The 17,819-nt window shown below is 33.5% G+C and overlaps 1 protein-coding gene across 2 annotated transcripts; it reads left to right on the top strand.

Moving 5' to 3' along the window:
• BLI (protein BLISTER) lies at positions 1 to 16,945 on the top strand. 2 transcript variants are annotated; one of them, XM_022041311.2, is made up of 13 exons: positions 1 to 651; positions 1,902 to 2,586; positions 2,694 to 3,298; positions 3,843 to 3,962; positions 4,735 to 4,800; positions 6,703 to 6,813; positions 8,452 to 8,528; positions 9,734 to 9,801; positions 9,907 to 10,020; positions 14,294 to 14,478; positions 14,654 to 14,722; positions 15,432 to 15,587; positions 16,408 to 16,945. In XM_022041311.2, the coding sequence occupies exons 1-13, from the start codon at positions 586 to 588 to the stop codon at positions 16,486 to 16,488; spliced, it is 2,403 nt and encodes an 800-aa protein (XP_021897003.2). In that variant the 5' UTR covers positions 1 to 585; the 3' UTR covers positions 16,489 to 16,945. The 2 variants fall into 2 exon arrangements, with proteins under 2 accessions (XP_021897003.2, XP_021897004.2); XM_022041312.2 differs by having other exon boundaries at positions 2 to 651; positions 14,297 to 14,478.
• The last annotated feature ends 874 nt before the right edge of the window (positions 16,946 to 17,819 follow it).

The following is a 17,819-nucleotide window of genomic DNA, read 5'->3' as shown; positions in this document are numbered from 1 at the left end:
GCACCAAACATAGGTAGTTCATAAGTTTTGTTTTCTTACAGGTGACCCTATCATCTACCAACGACTCATACGTGAAAATTGAAAACATAACAGTTGGGAGCTATGGAGAGAGAGGAAAGCGGGGAGATCTACCAGGAGGAAGAACGTAATTACTTTTTTTCTTTTTAATGCACAACGCAAACTCCTGTTCTCTTTTTTCCTCTCTCCTTCTTCCCGATCAAGATCGGACCCTAATTCCTTTTGCTCTCTATTGGAGTTTTTTGTTGGGTTTTTCTTTTTTATCATCTCCCATTTGGATAATTCCAAAACTTACACGACCGTTTTAAGAGGAAACCCGACCGTTTGTTCTTTTCTGAAATCGTCGGGTTCATATTGTTTTCATCAGCTATCGGCTGATCTGATAATACTCTCATTTTTTGGGCTCTCTTTTAAGGACTCGAGATCGTGAATTGCGAGAATTGTATATTTGGTTGTTTGATTAGGGTTTTGAAGGAATTCTGATTCGAGGTGATGACGGAGGTGTAAATTGGAGACTAATTTGATTTAGTTTGGGTTTTTTTTTTTCTTTGAGATTTTGGGATTCAAATGGCTTCTGCTCAGGTGTTGCCGAGTTCTCGAAAACAAGAGCATTTGGCAGCCGGGAAACGTCGGGTACTTGTTACATTTCACATATCTTTTTTGAATTCACGTTGCCGTTGGTATGTGATTATTGATTCTATCATAGCCACTGATGTTTTGTTAAACCTCTTGTTCAACGTGTTATAAATTGTGTATGTGAGATTATCCCGTTGGCTTTATTTCGAGTTTCGGATGGTGGTTCTTGTCTGGTTACGGAACTTCATGCGCGCGTTGTATATGATTTTTCATTAAATATTGGAAAGAGATATGTGTTTGTCTTCTGGATTCATTAACTGACGGCTAATGGAATATGTGGACGTGATCTGCAATTGGTTGGTTATTGTCATGTCTTGCATTTTTTAATCAATCCTGTAAATCTATTGTTTTGTTAATCTTTTGAGCTTAAGGATGGATTTTTAATTGGAAGCTTCTGGATTTCCTGTTTAACTCAAGTTTCCAACAAGTTTCCATGTGCGGAACCAAGTGTTCTTCACCTGTATGTTTGTGCGTGTCTGAGCTTGGAGAGCGGGGAGCGGGATTAGGGGAGAATATGGGATTTCCTTGTAAGAGAACTGAAGCATTGCTGTTGTCTGCTTTTATAGTTCTTCTCAAAGGGGCACTGCAGTTGGGCTTTTAATTCTAAGGAACGCAAACTCATGAGTGATTTTGTAAAATAGCTGTATGAGGTGATTTCAGTGATACCTGGATCAACGAAGCAAATGCTAGGTTACATACTCAAGTTGTAAAGATCAAGAGTTTTTGTTTGATGCTGTGAATAGAGATCTTAGAAGAGCAGTAACGTACTAGAGAGTTTAGAGATAATGGATGAATAGGAAAAATTACTATGACCTGCGATATAGCTAATATACTGATTGGGGCTTGCATTACAGTGTTTATGTATTGTGGGACTTATTATTTTTCTTGGTTTGAAAATTTGGGCTAGTCTGTTCTGTCGTGGTGTTTGTTCAATTGTTTGTAGATAACATTAAGTATTTTTCTAAATCATAAATGAAGCACGGATGCATAATGGATCCAAAAAAAAAAAACAGACTAAAAAAGTATCCTAGATATCTTCTTTTGTTTTGCATAGACTTTGGACACAGATTCTGGATATTTATATGTTTCTGTTTGGAACAGCTAATTTGTAATTGTTATTATTACAGTCAAGGCATTATTGATGTATTGTCTCTTGTAATCAGCTATTATACAACTAAAATATCCCCCGACAAAAGAAAAACAACTTTTGAAATTTTGTTCGAAATGTGTTTTGGTTTCTCTTGCAGCTAGAGGAGTTCCGCAAGAAAAAAGCAGCTGAGCGGGCTAAGAAGGCTGCTTCGAGTAGTCAGTCTAATGCTCATGATGTTGCAACTGAGCATGTACGAGATACAGAATCAGATGGGGCTGGCACATCTGACGGACCCACTGAAATAATAACGTCCGGCAAAGCGGATGTTTTTTCCCAGAAAAATCACCAAATTCCTTCAAATGGCATCCATGGTAGTAATCCTCCTTCCATAAATGATTATGTTATATCTTCAGCAGATTTTGTGCCGACACATGTAAACAATCAAGAAATTAAGAAACATGAGGTGTCTGAGTCTGTCGAATCAATGGATGTTTATAATAGCCAAGAAGCAAAAGATTCAAATAATGACTTCGAAGTACACAATAACAGTAGAGGTTTACTTTCATATGGGAGTATGCCCAACAATCTTATGGGTAGATATACGGAAGGGAACCAAGGTTATGACAGCAGTTCTAGTAAATCTAGTCTTTATGAGATGGAGGAATCCCACTTAAAAGGAAGTGACAGTTCCATACGTGTTCCAGCAGTCATAAATCCAGCTTTTCCTCATGATTTTGGTGCTAAAGTTTCCTCTCAGATTTCTGGGAACACAGTACTGCAAAGTAAGTCCGGTGATGTCAGCATGCTGGATAATGGCCCTGGGTTAACCTCAAACTATGAAGGTAAATTTATGTAAGTGAAAAAATGATTTGTGTCCTTGTTTATTATCACCTATCTTGTTTTAGGGAGGAACTGGCCAAATTATATGTGTCTTCGGTTTTCATTACAGGTTCTATCCAACCTGCTACCAGCATGAGCAACAAACTCCTTAAATCTGGGCTAAACCTGCAGGGTAGTGCAGAATTTGGAGAACCTGGCACTTCTAATTATGGGGAAAGAATGCCGAATATCACTGCCAACAGTTTGACCAGTTTGTTTAGTGACCCTTTCCGAACATCTGAATCTTCAGCTTTCGCTTTTGATAACAGAAGTTCCGTAAGTGAGTTGCCACTTCACTCAGTTAGAAATGAAACTAATGCCAGGAGATCTCGTCCTTCTTTCCTTGATTCTCTTAATGTCTCAAGAGCTTCTTCGGGTGCATGTTCTCAGCATACTGAACTGGAGGAAGGTTCAGTTAAATCTAGTAGTTTGCAAGTAAATGGTGTGGATGGCCAAGGATCATACCATTTTCAGAACCAACATACAGAGACCAATAGTATGGGATCTTTCACAAACCTTAAAACACCTAGTTCCTTCACCACACTTGAAAATCCTACTAAATACTCAGCTTCTGCCAATAATGGGGCCCTGCTGGGTGTTAATGATAATAGCATGGAGGGGAAGCATGAATTCTACTCCAACAAACAGAACGAAGACTTTGCGGCTTTGGAACAGGTGCCTCAATGGTTTTTGGCCCATTCTCTTTAGTGGTTTTTTTCTCCTGTTTTCTGTTGACATACTGCTTGTAGAGATATGCTTCTTAATTAATTGATTTTTCATTTCCAACCTTTGTTATTTATCAAGAAAGGGAAGAAAGGTTTCTCAGGGGCCACGTGGGAAGAGGGTGTGGGAGAGCAACAGGTTTCCATTTGATAATATTTGAACCATGGCTAGAGATGAATTGATTTTGGAAAAAGGGTGTTAATCATGTGAATATCTTCAGATTTTTGGAACACTACTTGTTTGGAATCTCAACCAACTCTGAGGCTGTTGGAACATTTCCTTCAAGGCATTGTGATGAACATTTATATGCCTTAGAAAATGTTCAATATTTCTTTTATTGGAATAAAATTCAGATAAGATTTTGCAGTTACAAAAATAATTTAGATGACATCTATTTTTGATAATATCTATTCAGTTGTGAATTGATGCATCAATTTTTTTTCATGACTCTTCACCTCTGAATCATTCTTCCATTCTACGTTCTGTTTCCTTCCAGCACATTGAAGATTTGACACAAGAAAAATTTTCATTGCAACGAGCTCTTGAGGCTTCACGTGCATTAGCAGAATCCTTAGCGGCTGAAAATTCATCCTTGACAGATAGTTACAACCAACAGGTTTATCTGTGAATTTTGATACTTCTGCATTACATCTGTGTTATCAGTAGTGTTTCTTTATCTATCCATGTTGTGGTGATGTGAAGTAGCTTGGTAGAATGCTATGTATTTTGTTATGTTAAAAGAAAGCAAGTCTTTGCTATTTCTTTTCATCATTCCTATGCATTGCTAGTTACCAATTATTATTAGTTGGATGTGATACTTGAATGCTTGCTGATGACTCTCTTTCTGTGGGAGAGGGTTGGTGGTTTTGGGTTGTTCCTGTGACCTTTCAACTGACAACAAGGGAACAGAGGACAATACAAGTTGGATTCATCTCATCATTCTTATTTTCTATCTATGGAGGGAATTTTAAAATCTCTCAAACAATAAAATAGCTAAATCTCATTCAATACATCTTCCTTCCTTGTAGAAATCAATTTTTTTTTATTTGTGGAAACCTGAAAATCTTTAGACATAAGAAGACCCTTTGAAAAACCTATTGTTGCATATTCTGTGTGGTAGTTGATGCATAGAGTTCATATTTTTGTAGAGTCCTTAGGCATCCTCTTGGGGCACTTAAGCTATGCTGGACTGGAACAGAATATAGTGAAATTACATTTTCAAAATTTACCATCAGGAAGTTGGCTATAGCCATTTGTAGTCCTCAATGTGCTTTCTAAGTGGATTAGTTTTTATGATAATCACAGCTTACTTATGAGGTGTCTAATTGCTCTGAAAATCTTCATTGACCCATATTTGAGTACTTTTTAACATTTTTTTTTTCATCCAGAGAAGTATTGTCAACCAACTAAAATCTGACATGGAGATGCTGCAAGAAGAAATCAAGGCCCACTTGGTAAGTGTTGAGTATTCCTTATTCTCAAGGAGTTCAGTCTTGTAATTTCTTTGTATAGTTAATACCTGTATGATGTAATAATATACTGCTCAAGCATATTGTTTTATTGATAGTGATTCCTGTAGTTAGCAAAAGATTTACATATATTATCCTCAGTTGTAGCTATCTTGTGTTGTATGACATTGCTTCTTTGCAACCATTAGCCTCAATATATGTACTTAATATTGTGCACAAACGTAAATGCACAAACTAGGCATTACTCATCCATCATTTAATGCTAATCTTGATGTTGTTCTACAGAGCATGCTGGGATCATTAGTAAGCATACAAAGTTATACAAAGACAACATTTTTTAAATGAGCTTATTTTGATTGAACAATCGTTTCTATGGGCTTTTTCTTGCTGGGAAAAATAACAATAATTTCAGTGTTCTCTTTGAATGAGATTTTTTTTTATATACGTAAAATAATGGACTTAGGTGGTCAATTATTCTAAAAGTTTTAAGTTTTGAAAATGTTCCAAGTTTATTATCTATATTATAATACACCCCTTTGTCTACAAGACTTTCAAAATTTTACTGCTAAGGAGAAACAATTGGAAGGATTTTTTTCCCATTCCCATGGATGAAGAAAACTTGGATATTGTTTCTTTGAATTTAATTAAAGTCTTTTTGATTTTGTGTCCCAGTAATTTGAATAAAGTTTTAGGGGTTTTGCATAAATTATATTTTTAAAAGAAAAATAAGAACCATGGTAATGAAAAGGGTCTAAGGGGGTATCACTCATGACAAATCTTACTGATGAAAAAAACCATCAAGTTCTATTGAAATTAGCTCCATCTGAAATAGGTTGGCCCATAGCAGAAGACAATGGGTTCTAAACCATCGAACCCTAATAGAATCTCTGAAAAAATTATATACATATATATACATATAGCAAATTTCTTTTGCAGCCCATATTCGATTGAAACAATTGTTCACTTGCGTTGTGTCTGATTGTATTGTTAAATTTATGAAATTGTATAATTCAAATTAAAAAAATATTATGCTTAGATATTTTAATTTATTTCATTTCAAATGAAACTACCAGAAAAGAAAATTATAAAATAAATGGAATTAAACAATATGTAAATTTTAGATTTTTCCTAGTGACATATATCATTAAAAATAGTTGATGTGTTTTTTATTGAATATCATGATCCTATATATAAAGGTTTTCTAGAATAAAAAAGGAAATAGAATTAATTATATAGGGTGCATTTTTCATTTATACCCTTTAATCTAATTTCACAATCCTTAACATATATACATATATATATATATAAATATATCAAAAGAACATATATGTAATTCAAGCTAACTTTCATAAGATTTCTGTTAGATTTGAGGAGCTGAATTGATAAAAAGCCACAATTTGAAATTATAAACTAGCACTTGGTAGAAGTTTCACAATTGAAAGTTTGGAGTGATCAATTAAGATTGACTAGAAAATAGAAGGATATAGTTTGTTAAAGGCTTTCTAATAAAGAATGTAAAAAGTGCAAACTTTTGTCATGGTCCTGATGGGGTTGGGTTGAGATTAGGGACACAGTAAGGATTGATATTCCTCCAAAAAAATTTGATAATTGTTGGCACTATTTTGTCATATCAGCAAGATGCTGTGCAAAGTAATCATATTTTTCTTTATATATGATTAAAATTTGTTCGTGTTACTGTTTTGCTGTATATATATTACAAAGCTGTCTAAAGATGTGAGAACTTTCACCTCATGATCTTTTGTGGAACCATTTGAATGGTGTTTGTCCAGTTACTAAAGCATTGAGTTAGATAAGTGTCTTCTGGATCTATAAATATTGTTAGGTTGATCATATTGTTTTATATGATATTTGGTTTGGTGTTTGCAGCTGGAACTTGAGAGTTTCAAAAATGAATATGCGAATGCACGATTAGAATGTAATGCTGCCGATGAACGTGCCAGTATTTTGGCTTCTGAGGTCATTGGTTTGGAAGAGAAGGTAAAGAAATTTTAAACTTAATATTCTTTTCTCAAAGTTATTTCTTGCAAAGGAAAGTTGTCTTCAAACATTTTGGATACATATGGGAAGACTTTGTTTTAAATAAATGAAAGTAGCAATCCATTTGGGAGTCGTCTACAACAAACATAGTGTATTATTCCTTAACGTCCAAAGAAAGGACACCCTCAAGAGAAGAGGGAACAACCCCAGTGTAGCCAAAAGTAGCAAATAATCTAGACCAAAGCCTTCTAGCCAGCTCACAATGCAAAAACGATGTAATAGGATTAAGGTTTTCAGTAACAAATCTCACATACGTATGCAGAAATAGCATCATTAGCTGAGCAAACTTGCAAGAGATAGTTATGTGTTAAGTCTATCAGTCCCACACAAAAACCTCAATCTTTGAGGGGACTTTGGCATTTCAAAAGGTGCTAGTGAAAACCTCATTGACTAGGATTTAAGTGTGTACATTTGAATAGTCCAAATTCCAGTGTCCAAATTTTGATGTCGGGTTTAGGAGTTGAGGTTCCCTAAATTACCATAGTAATTGCAATCAAAGCCTTCACAAGCTTCAAGAATCATTCCAGCATGGTGAAATTAGGTTGGTACATGCTTTAATTCCATTCAAAATGTTTTAGGTTAAAAAGCTTGACTGACCTAGCAATTTTTTAGTCACAATTCCGAGTGCTTAAATGCTTTTTTCTTTTTTGATAAAAAAATAATATTTATTGGTTTAATTCTTTTAAAAAGAAAATTTATTAAAGTAAGAGGAAAACTATGCAAAGGAAGGAGGAAGCGGAATCCTCCTGAAAATACAGACAATAGTAAGCCAAAAAAATTGTAAATAAATAAATTCATAAATAATATACTAAATTAATGACCACAAATAATAATCTACCAATTCCGATGCTGTTCAGAAATAGGCAGATCAGAGAAATTTCCATGTGCCTTGATCCATAAAGATGCCGAAAAGGTCACTCTGTCCCATATCTCATGGAAAGACGTATTACAGTCGTCAAAGATTTTTGATTTCGTGCAAGCAATATTGTTCATAAGCCAGCAAGGATAGCCCCTCACCACAAATGTTTTGCTTCCTTGTCACTCCATCACCCTTAAAGTACCCCCATAAAAGGCCTTTAACCATAGGAAAAGTGACCCATATAATGCCAAAGAGAGTTAACAATTTAGGCTAAAGCTTCCAAGGAACACTAGTCCTTCAATGCATAGCCTAAAGTTGGTAGCAATACGAGTTTAGTTAAAGTTGCTAGCAATGAATAATAAAGCTTTTTGAGCTTAGTTAATTACATTCTTCTCTTAGGTGGGATGAAAGTATCATCCATATACTTGTGAAACTCATGGATTACCTTTTTGACTTGAATAATTTTTTTTTGAAATAACAAATTTTTTTTTTTGAAATAATTTTGACTTGGATCATCTTTGAACAAACTAGAGAAGATTCTTTGTTTTGTTTTAGTTATTCAACATTGATCCTCAAGATATTTTCTTCTTTAGGTTTGTTCGTCGTATTTATGTAATTTTTATCCAACCTATGGTGGAGTTGCATAATCTTGGATATTGTTCTTGTTTCTTTTTTCCCCCACTTAATCTGCAATACTTATTATAGATGACAATTTTTAGGCACTCAGACTCAGGTCTAATGAACTGAAGCTGGAGAGGCAGCTGGAGAACTCACAAGCTGAAATCTCTTCTTGCAAGTATGCTTTAAGTTAAATAACATGTCTACATTAATATATTTTTGATTTCTGCACAAGCTGTGTTTGGTATGAGCTATAACTTGCATAATTTGGGGGTTATATGGAGCCAAATGCCAGGAATAATTTTGTTGTTGGCAAAAAACAAAGAATTTCATCAAAGTGACATAGTGACATCAATCAGAAATCAAGAAGGATGGAAATAGATACAGTGATTTCAGAATGTGTACCGACTACAGTTCATCATGAAAAATTTGAATGTTATAATGTATTTGAAAATTCAATGGCCTCCAATGCCGTTATTTTATGATGTCTTGTTTTTGTCGGGTATAATTATTAATATATGATCCATTGTGCTGTGACTCTTTCAATTATATGAGAAATAATAGTCTCCAGTAGCAGTATAAAAAATGTTTAGTACTGTTCTTTTCTAAATATAAGGACGGATATTTCTGTTTCATAAGTATAAAGATATCAATTTGTTGTGTTAAATAATATTCTTCTTTCTATTTGTGACTTTTGAAACTTTGTTATGGTATATTCTTTGAGCTTGAAGCACAAAGGACGAACTTGCTATTTTCAATCATTTACTTCTTCCACTCTCAAAAAAAGTCTCAAAATATCAACTTACTTTTGCTAGCAAATCCTCATTATGGGTTTGGTGTTTGCACCAAAACTATTATAACCTAACCCTTTCAGGGTTTTCTTTTTTTCTATTTGGCAATGAAAATCAAATTGGGTTTAGAATTAAGATTAAAGTTTCTTTTACCGAAAGCTCTGATACTATGTTAAAAATGGTTGATGTGTATTCTACTGAAAATTACTGCCATATATGTACAAGTTTTGTAGGACAAAAAAGAAAATAACCTAGAATGTAATTTACTCTTATTAATTTAAAAAAATTAATTTACTCCTGTATCTTTTAACTTAATTCACCATTTCTCTAACAGTCTAATTTCAACTTCAGATTAGAAGTTCTTGTACTTCATTCATTGACACGTGAAAATGCAATTTGATCTTTGGGGATTAAGAATACGAGTGGAATTTGTCCAAACATGAAACAATGACTAAATTCTATATATTGAATAATTAAGATCTAGAAATTGAAGGAGAGTAATGTAGTCTTGAAGCAAATGCAATGTTAGAGATTTTCGAATTGGATTCTTGCATAATTTCATAGGATGTCTGATTCTTATTAAATCTTGCAGAAAGAAAATGTCAAGTCTAGAGAAAGATCGTCAGGATTTGCAGTCAACTATTAGTGCTCTTCAAGAAGGTGAGGGTTTAAATTATCAATATAGCAATTTTATTGGTTTCGTCTAAATTGAATATTGTGAATAATATGGTTTCTGGCCATGCTCTTTTTGTTTCTATTATGCAGAGAAGAAGGTCTTGCAGTCTAAGCTACGAAAAGCTTCTACCAACAATAAATCTGTTGATGTAAATCAGAGTCCGACTAGCAGGAAAGACATCTCAACTTCAACAGAAGATCTAGGTAATGGAGTCCTTGCATTTTGGCCACTTGATAAGCTTCAATTTTTGCTTCAGTGTGAACAGTTTTTCTTGTATGGTCAAATCAGTATTTTCTCAATTTTAACCTTTAATTAATATTTTGAAATGAAGTCCAGACATTTTTATGTTTTATGTTTGAGGTAAAAAATTATGACTGTTGATTAAATTATATAAGGGTAAGTACAATTACCACCCTTAAGGTTGATACAAAACTACACTTCCTCCATTTAAGAACTACAATTACTTATCCACCTCACCTTGTAAGAAACCCTACAATTGCTTACCCACCTCATGTTGTAAAAAACCCTACAGTTACCTCCCTTTAGTTAGTCAATAGGAAGATGAGGATATTTAAGGATTATTTCTAATGCAAGATAAGCAGCGGTTAAACTAATTTATTTCAGGGATAATTTATAAATAGAAAAAATTTAGATGAGAAACAAAAGAATAGATACAGGCTAGAAACAATTAGAGATTGAAGTGAAGAAATATAATGAAAAAGAAAATGAACAAGATAAGTTGTAGACAGAACAATTAGAAGAATGAAACAGAGAGGGATAACAGGGACTTAACCCTAAAGACGAAATTCTAAATTCATCATGGTCTTTTTTCCCTTTTTTCTTGGTAGCTATTAATCTTTATATAGACACTAAGTACAACTAATAAAAAGTGGGATAAGTACTTGAAAAGCCTTTATAGTATTCAAAATTTTTCATATTGACCCCTGTACTATTTTCGGTTGAGATATACCCTTAAAAGTTTCAAATTAGTTTGGTTTAGTTCTCCAAAATTAACACTGCTACTGTCATGCCCACGTGGCACACAGTGTGCCCTTGTCAGTAGAAACAAAAAACCATCACAAATTAATCTTTAAGTGCATGTGCCTTCCTTTTTCAAACAAGCTGAAGGTTGTTTTATGATGCATCATGTGGTCTGGAAACTATAAACAAAATCACTACAAACAATAACAAATAACATAAAAACTACCAAATGCAACTATCATGAATGGAAACCACTTCAATAGCAATAGGAGGTAGAAAATGGTTCTTGAAGGAAGAAAGTTTCTCAACATTTGAACAAAAACGACTTCAACAAGTGCCAATATCTTGAGCTGCCATTGGTGGTCATAAGGAACTTCAAACTGACTCTTCTAGTTTAGGAGAAGCCTTAGTTGAAGATGTAGAGTGTTCCATAATTCTTTAGTCCCGACACATGGGTCGAATACATACTGAGTACTCATCCAACATCTGAACAAAAACAACTTCAACAAGTGCCAATATCACTTGAGCTGCCATTGGTGGTCATAAGGAACTTCAAACTGACTCTTCTAGTTTAGAAGAAGCCTTAGTTGAAGATTCTATCACATTTTTATGTTCTTGTAGAGTGTTCCATAATTCTTTAGTCCCGACACATTGGTCAAATACATACTAACTACTCATCCAACAACAATAATCATGTATGTGACAATCATGTGAAGGCGAAGCCTTAGATGAAGATTTCACCTCATTTTTAAATTCTTGTGGGTGTCCCATAATTCTTTAGTCCACAAATATAGGTTGAACACATTTTCGATATTCATCCAACAACAATTGTCATATATGCACAATTTCTTCAAAAGATTTATAACATCAGATACAAGCTTGATTATGTGGAAATACATAGATATTTTCTATCCATCCATAAGGACCGAAAACTTTGTTCAACACATCATGAGTAATCAAGTAGATTAAATTTGAACTGTACCAAAAGTTTATCTGATTTCATGCCAAGTTACTACCTGTCACTTTGATTTGTTATTATCAGATGCACATATGATCAAAGTAAACTCAAAAATAGGTAGAACACACTGGAAAATCTTAGGGGAACCTTTCTGACTGGTCAGGGAGACGTGATCACCCTTTTCGGTAATTGGTGGTGGTCGAGCTTCTGATTATAGCTTTTTCTGGTCATGTGGATTCTAGATTGGTGGTCAGTGTTACTCGTGGGGGTTAGAAATAAGAAGATCCAGCATGGTGAAGGTTTGGGAGGCTAAGGTGACTGACATGGTGTTTGGTGGTTCTGCTTGGTGGTGCTCCATAATATATAGGTTTGTCACTGTTGTTTGAGTAGGGTGGTGGTGGTGGTGTTGATCACCCTCAATCGATATAAAGGTTGCGCGACTGTTCTAGCTGTTTGGATCTTTTTCCTTGAATTTTTTTTTCAAGGAATTGTTTTTTGGGCTAGATGTGATAGGAGAATCTGTTTTTGCGCCCTACGCAGTGCCAAAGTGGGAGAAAGTAGGGGTAGAAGTTTCGCTTTAGTACCAATTGATGCAGGACGACGACTAATGTTATACTAACTTGCCCAATTGATAATTTAGAAAGAGAGGAAATTTAGGTAGAAACAAAGAAATGAAGATAGGAAAAAGGAAATTAGAGATCAAGGTAAAGAGAGATATGGAGAAATTAATTGAAAGAGATATCTTAGACAGAACAATAATGAGAACAACGAATCTTACGAAGAAATTTTCAACAACTATTGTCATCTATTCTCCCTTTTCATGGTAGCTACTTTATATAGATATTATTACAATTAATAAAGAAAATTATAAAAGAGAAAATGTAAATAATTCTAATACCAATAATGTTTAAGATCTATGTTGATAGGAAACTGTAGTATAATGATACCTAACTAACATAAATAACTTAAAAACAAAAGATAGTGATTATTACTGCAGCAAGACTTTTTTAATTGAAAAGTTGTTCTGAAATAATATCTTTTTGTTGTGCATTAGTTTCTCTCCCTAATTGTTTCATTGGGATAGATTGACTTTTTTGGCGTCTCTTTAGCTTGAGTTATGGCCTCTATGAGCGTATCTTTTTTATGTACTTTATATAGAACTTGCCAGGCTATATGTTGAGTTATTTTGTTGCCTATGCCTTCATCCTTTTTATGTTGTTTTTCCTTTCTTATTTTTAGGAGGATATCTTGTTCTCTAATGTTGTGTCTCTGTTCCTTTCTAGTAATATATATATATATATATATATATATTTATCAATAGGAAAAAGGGTGTTTTAACATCTTGAGGTTATTGAAGTTATTCCATTTTATGTAAAGGATTATAGTCTTTCTCATTGAAGTACCAAACTACCACTTCCTTGTGTTTGGTCTCTAAGAAATTCTGAAGAATGTAGTTGTGTCTATCTCAATATGTTAGCTTTCAGATGCGTTCTTTTATTTTAGTATCTTAGTGTATGCTACAAGTTATTTATGATTTTTTTCTTGAAGTCCTATCTCAGAAAAATAAATCTTGAAGTCTCTATATATACATTGTTTTCTCTCAAAACCATGATATTTAGTACTTGGTGAGATTTGGGTGCTTTTGAGGATAGGGTTTGAGAGAGGGACCACGACTATAATTTTCAAAATTCTTCTATAACAAAATCAAGATCCATCTCTCAAGTGCAATACTGAACTAAGTATATTCTTGTGTTATTTATTATTCTTGTTTGGTAACTATTTGGGTAATTTACTTACTTCCACACCAGCTAGTTTGATGGAGACAAATTAAGATTGCCAAATATGTGAGTGTTTTGATATCGCTCAATTCTTAAGAGGGGAGCTTGTTCTTCAGGGTGTGAAATTGAGTTAAAAATTGGATAAAGTTTGGGCATAATTACAACTAGGTCAAGTGTTTCTGAAAACAACAATTTAGTTCTTGTATATAGAATAAATCTGTTCATTAAATTCGTTTCTTAAATGATGTTAAGTAATAGTTTAACATTCTTAAATAAGAAAAATAAAACAACATAACAAACCACACCACTTTAGAAAACAAAATGATCTTTTAGCTAATATGGTAGTTCTAAAACAACTGTAAGAATGTAAGAACATAGAACATGTATATGAACATATTATAGTTTTTTTTCCAGAACTTTTGCAACAGTAAAATAATTAGAAGACTAAGTTGTTGTTTTTAGAAATAATGGATCCAGTTATAATTATTCCCAAAGATCAACATAATTTTTCCAAAAATAGATTTAGCCTATGGGTGAACCTCTTACCTCTATTAGAGTTTATGTTAATTGGCTTTTCTGAGAAGTGATAGTTCTGAGTATATATTCCTGACTTCACTAGAGTTTATGGTGAGAAGCTGTCTTACAAATTATGTTATAGTGATAACAACATTATGGATGGATTCTTTTTCATGATTCAGTTTTAACTAAATGGATTTTTGGTTTCTCTTTTGGATGGTAAATAAATCCACCTTAATGCAGCAGATGTATACAGTACCTCAGACAGCTCTAACCAGGAAGCGGATAGCAGTTCTTCTCTTCTTGAAAATAATGCATCCATATCTCCCTTGCTGGCGAAAAATGGATCAGCTCTTGAAGTTTTGTCCGTGAATATTCCTTCTGATCAAATGAGAATGATTCAAAATATTAATGCTCTAATTTCTGAGGTAGCATCTGACCCATTATTCTGTGAACTCTATTTTCTTCACTTCTCTGAATCTAATTGTCAGATCTAGTACTACTCAAAAGAAAATTTCAGATTTAGTAGTCTAATATGTTTTATCATTCATTACTATTAATTTATCTCTTAAAAGTCATGTAAGGAGCTTTTTCTTGCTGCAGTTGATGTTGGAGAAAGAAGAAATGACACAAGCTTTGTCGTCGGAGATAAGTCAAAGTTCAAAGCTCAAGGTAATTAACTTGGAGTAGACTTATATGGAGTGTCTACCACAAAAGAGAAACTTACTCAAATTTCTTTAGTGTTTGGCTTATAGTTGTCTAACGTAAGTTATTTGATAATATCGCACTGAGAGGACATGTTGAACTAAAGAAGCAATTATGTTAGTAGTTTATTTTTGAAAGGCGCCAAGACAGGTGGGTAACTTTTTGATACTGATTAGAAGGGTAAACTTTTGCAAAGGATGATTTTTTCTTGTTAGTGCCTATGCATTTATAACTTTAAGAATATGAAATGTGCCACATGTGCATGCATCCTGTTTTGACATGCTATTGGCCATCAGCATGAAAAATTTTTAAATGGTTGGATAGGGTTAGTTAGCCAGCAAGTTATCCAGAAGCAGAAAAAGAAAGGGTGATCTCTGAGCTTGTTATAAAGACCAGTTTATGTATTGCAGATATATTTGCATTTCTTGTTTTGCAGCTGTATGTCTCTTTAGGCATACGAAAACATGCTGTACGATCATCATCCGAGTTTTCTATTTATGTACAGTTTGACCAGAAGGATGGGACTTCAAAAAGTCATTGTTTTGGAGCACTTACAAGATTATATTTGTTGTCATTTTTTATTATACATAATTACATTTATTGTGTGCTCTATCCGCATCCTTAATGTTTCATCTTACATGTTGCATTCTTTTCTGGTTTTGTTGCATGAATGAAGGAGTTTAACAAGGAGTTATCTAGAAAACTTGAAGCTCAAACTCAGAGATTAGAGCTTCTAACAGCTCAAAATATGGCAAATGACAATATTTCAGCAAGACAACCTGATTCTCACACCATACAGGAGAATACTGCATATGCAGATGAGGGTGATGAGGTTCTATCTCTTTCTCTCTCTCAGATACACAAATGCACATACACACACAATCAAGTACACACACAATCACATACGTGCTCACGCAATCTGAGGAACATGATTGTGCCACCATCAAGTTATCATTATTTAGACTTGTCTGGACCCATGTGGTTCTGGACGATGTTGCCCTTTTTGAACAGAAGTTAATTCAGCAGATGACCTTTCACAAGCAGTGGTTTGAAAATCTTAGATCTGAACTTTTCTCATAAACAATATATTAGTGATAGAGATGCAGAACATTTCCTTGGGATTTTAGTCTTGAGTGTGTATTGGGGAGAATCTGAAGGGAAGAGCTACTCCATGGCATATTGGCAAATGACATTCTTTGGTTTGGAATAAACAAATTATTTATGAAATTCATTTAGTTCAACCATAAAAGACTGGAAATTCGGTAATAAACGACTCTTGAGTGCAATTTAACAATATTCTGGTAAATTACATATGTTCTGGAATTTGAAATGTATTGTTTTAATTCTACTTGGAATTTATTTGGAGTAAATTTCCGCTTTTTAGAGTTGAATTTTTATCCTTTCTTGACCCAAGTGTATATTTATAACTGTATCTGAAAGAGTACACACATTTAAAATGAGTTTCACAAGAATGACTAATTTTTTTCAAAGATACCCTTAAAGGACTTGGTGAGAATTGGTGCACAACTTTGCTGGACACACATAATTGTTCAGATAGTAGTTAAAGTGGATTTTGAGCATGATACAAACTTATATCTGCTCACTAAGGTAGATAACAAAATATATTCTTCTCAACTTTTTTTTCTGATCAGGTGGTGGAAAGGGTGTTGGGGTGGATTATGAAGCTCTTTCCAGGAGGGCCATCAAGACGAAGAACAAGCAAGCTTCTCTGAAATCAAATGCAAATGAGGGTCTCAGCAACTTAGCTTATCCAATGAGTTCTACATGCAACTCTGGTTTTGTTCTCACTCACCTTCCCTTTGTTTTGGTGATAGGAGGAAGTAATCTGTACAGAATCAATTATAGTCCAATCTCAATTCTTTTTGGATGTAAGAAAATGAGGCCGTTCTGGGAGGCAGTCCCATTGATTGCGGAAATGAATATCATTTGTTTGGAATGAAGCAAAATAAACGTCCCATATTGTTTGTGTTTGTTCATGTTTGAATATGAAATTTTGATGACGTTTGGTGGATATTTTAAAAGAAAATGGAGATTGTCATGGCAGCATAGAAACCTAATGGAGTGTAGTATGCATAACTCGTGTATTGCTTCTCTGTTCTTGTCCACGTACTCTGTATTCTGAACAGCTTGAGGACTTAAACGCTATGAACCAAACAAGTTATTTCAATATTTCATCTGTTTGCCCATTTTTGTTTTTACTTCTCTTGACTCTTAACTGAAATTTAAGCAGGAAATTATCATATCATTTTTATGCCTTGGACAATCCAAATGTTTTGGGTAATGTAATATGTATTTTCTTAGACTAAACTTCAATTAATACACAGTATTAACATAAATTTATTGATAGCGGGTTCGGGTTCGGGTTTAGGACGCAAATATATTTCCAAGATGCTATATTTTCACCTTCTCTAAAAAATCCCTCTCTTCCTTTCAATATTGTGGGTGTACAAAAAAATTAATCTAAAACAAGTCAAGAGGTGCCTTTTAAACCCTGTAAATAACTCTTGAGAGTTACCGAAATGCTGTAAATGAAACGATATAAGTTGACCTTCTAATTTGAAATATAACTTAATATAACCAACACATAGAAATGACACCTCAATAAAGTAACTTAAGAAATACATAATTAGTGTAAAAATTTAAAAAATAACTAAATATATAAATATTGTTATATCCACTTATAATTAACAAAATTGTATTGCATATGCTGAAAAAAGATACATAATTGTATTTCTTTTCATAAATTGTGGCAAATGAGTGTTAAATATTCTTTGTTGGATAATATAATAAAGATTACATTTATCAAGTTCCAAGAAGTAATTTTTAGGAACAAAGAAAGCATATCTCGTCAATAGCGACGTATATCTTTTTTACACATTTGGGTATTTATCTTTTTATTAAAATATAAAAAATTTGACTTTACAGTATATATTTTTATTCAAATCCAAATTAATTCTTACACCTTACTTCAATTATTTCAAACAGTCCAAATCAAAAACCCAATTTTCTCACTTTAAAACTATAAAATACAATGCAATTAACA

This window comes from Carica papaya, chromosome 3 (assembly GCF_054855325.1).
Source record: "Carica papaya isolate Zhongbai chromosome 3, ASM5485532v1, whole genome shotgun sequence".
Taxonomy (NCBI): domain Eukaryota; kingdom Viridiplantae; phylum Streptophyta; class Magnoliopsida; order Brassicales; family Caricaceae; genus Carica; species Carica papaya.
This window is presented reverse-complemented; position numbering and strand designations above follow the sequence as displayed.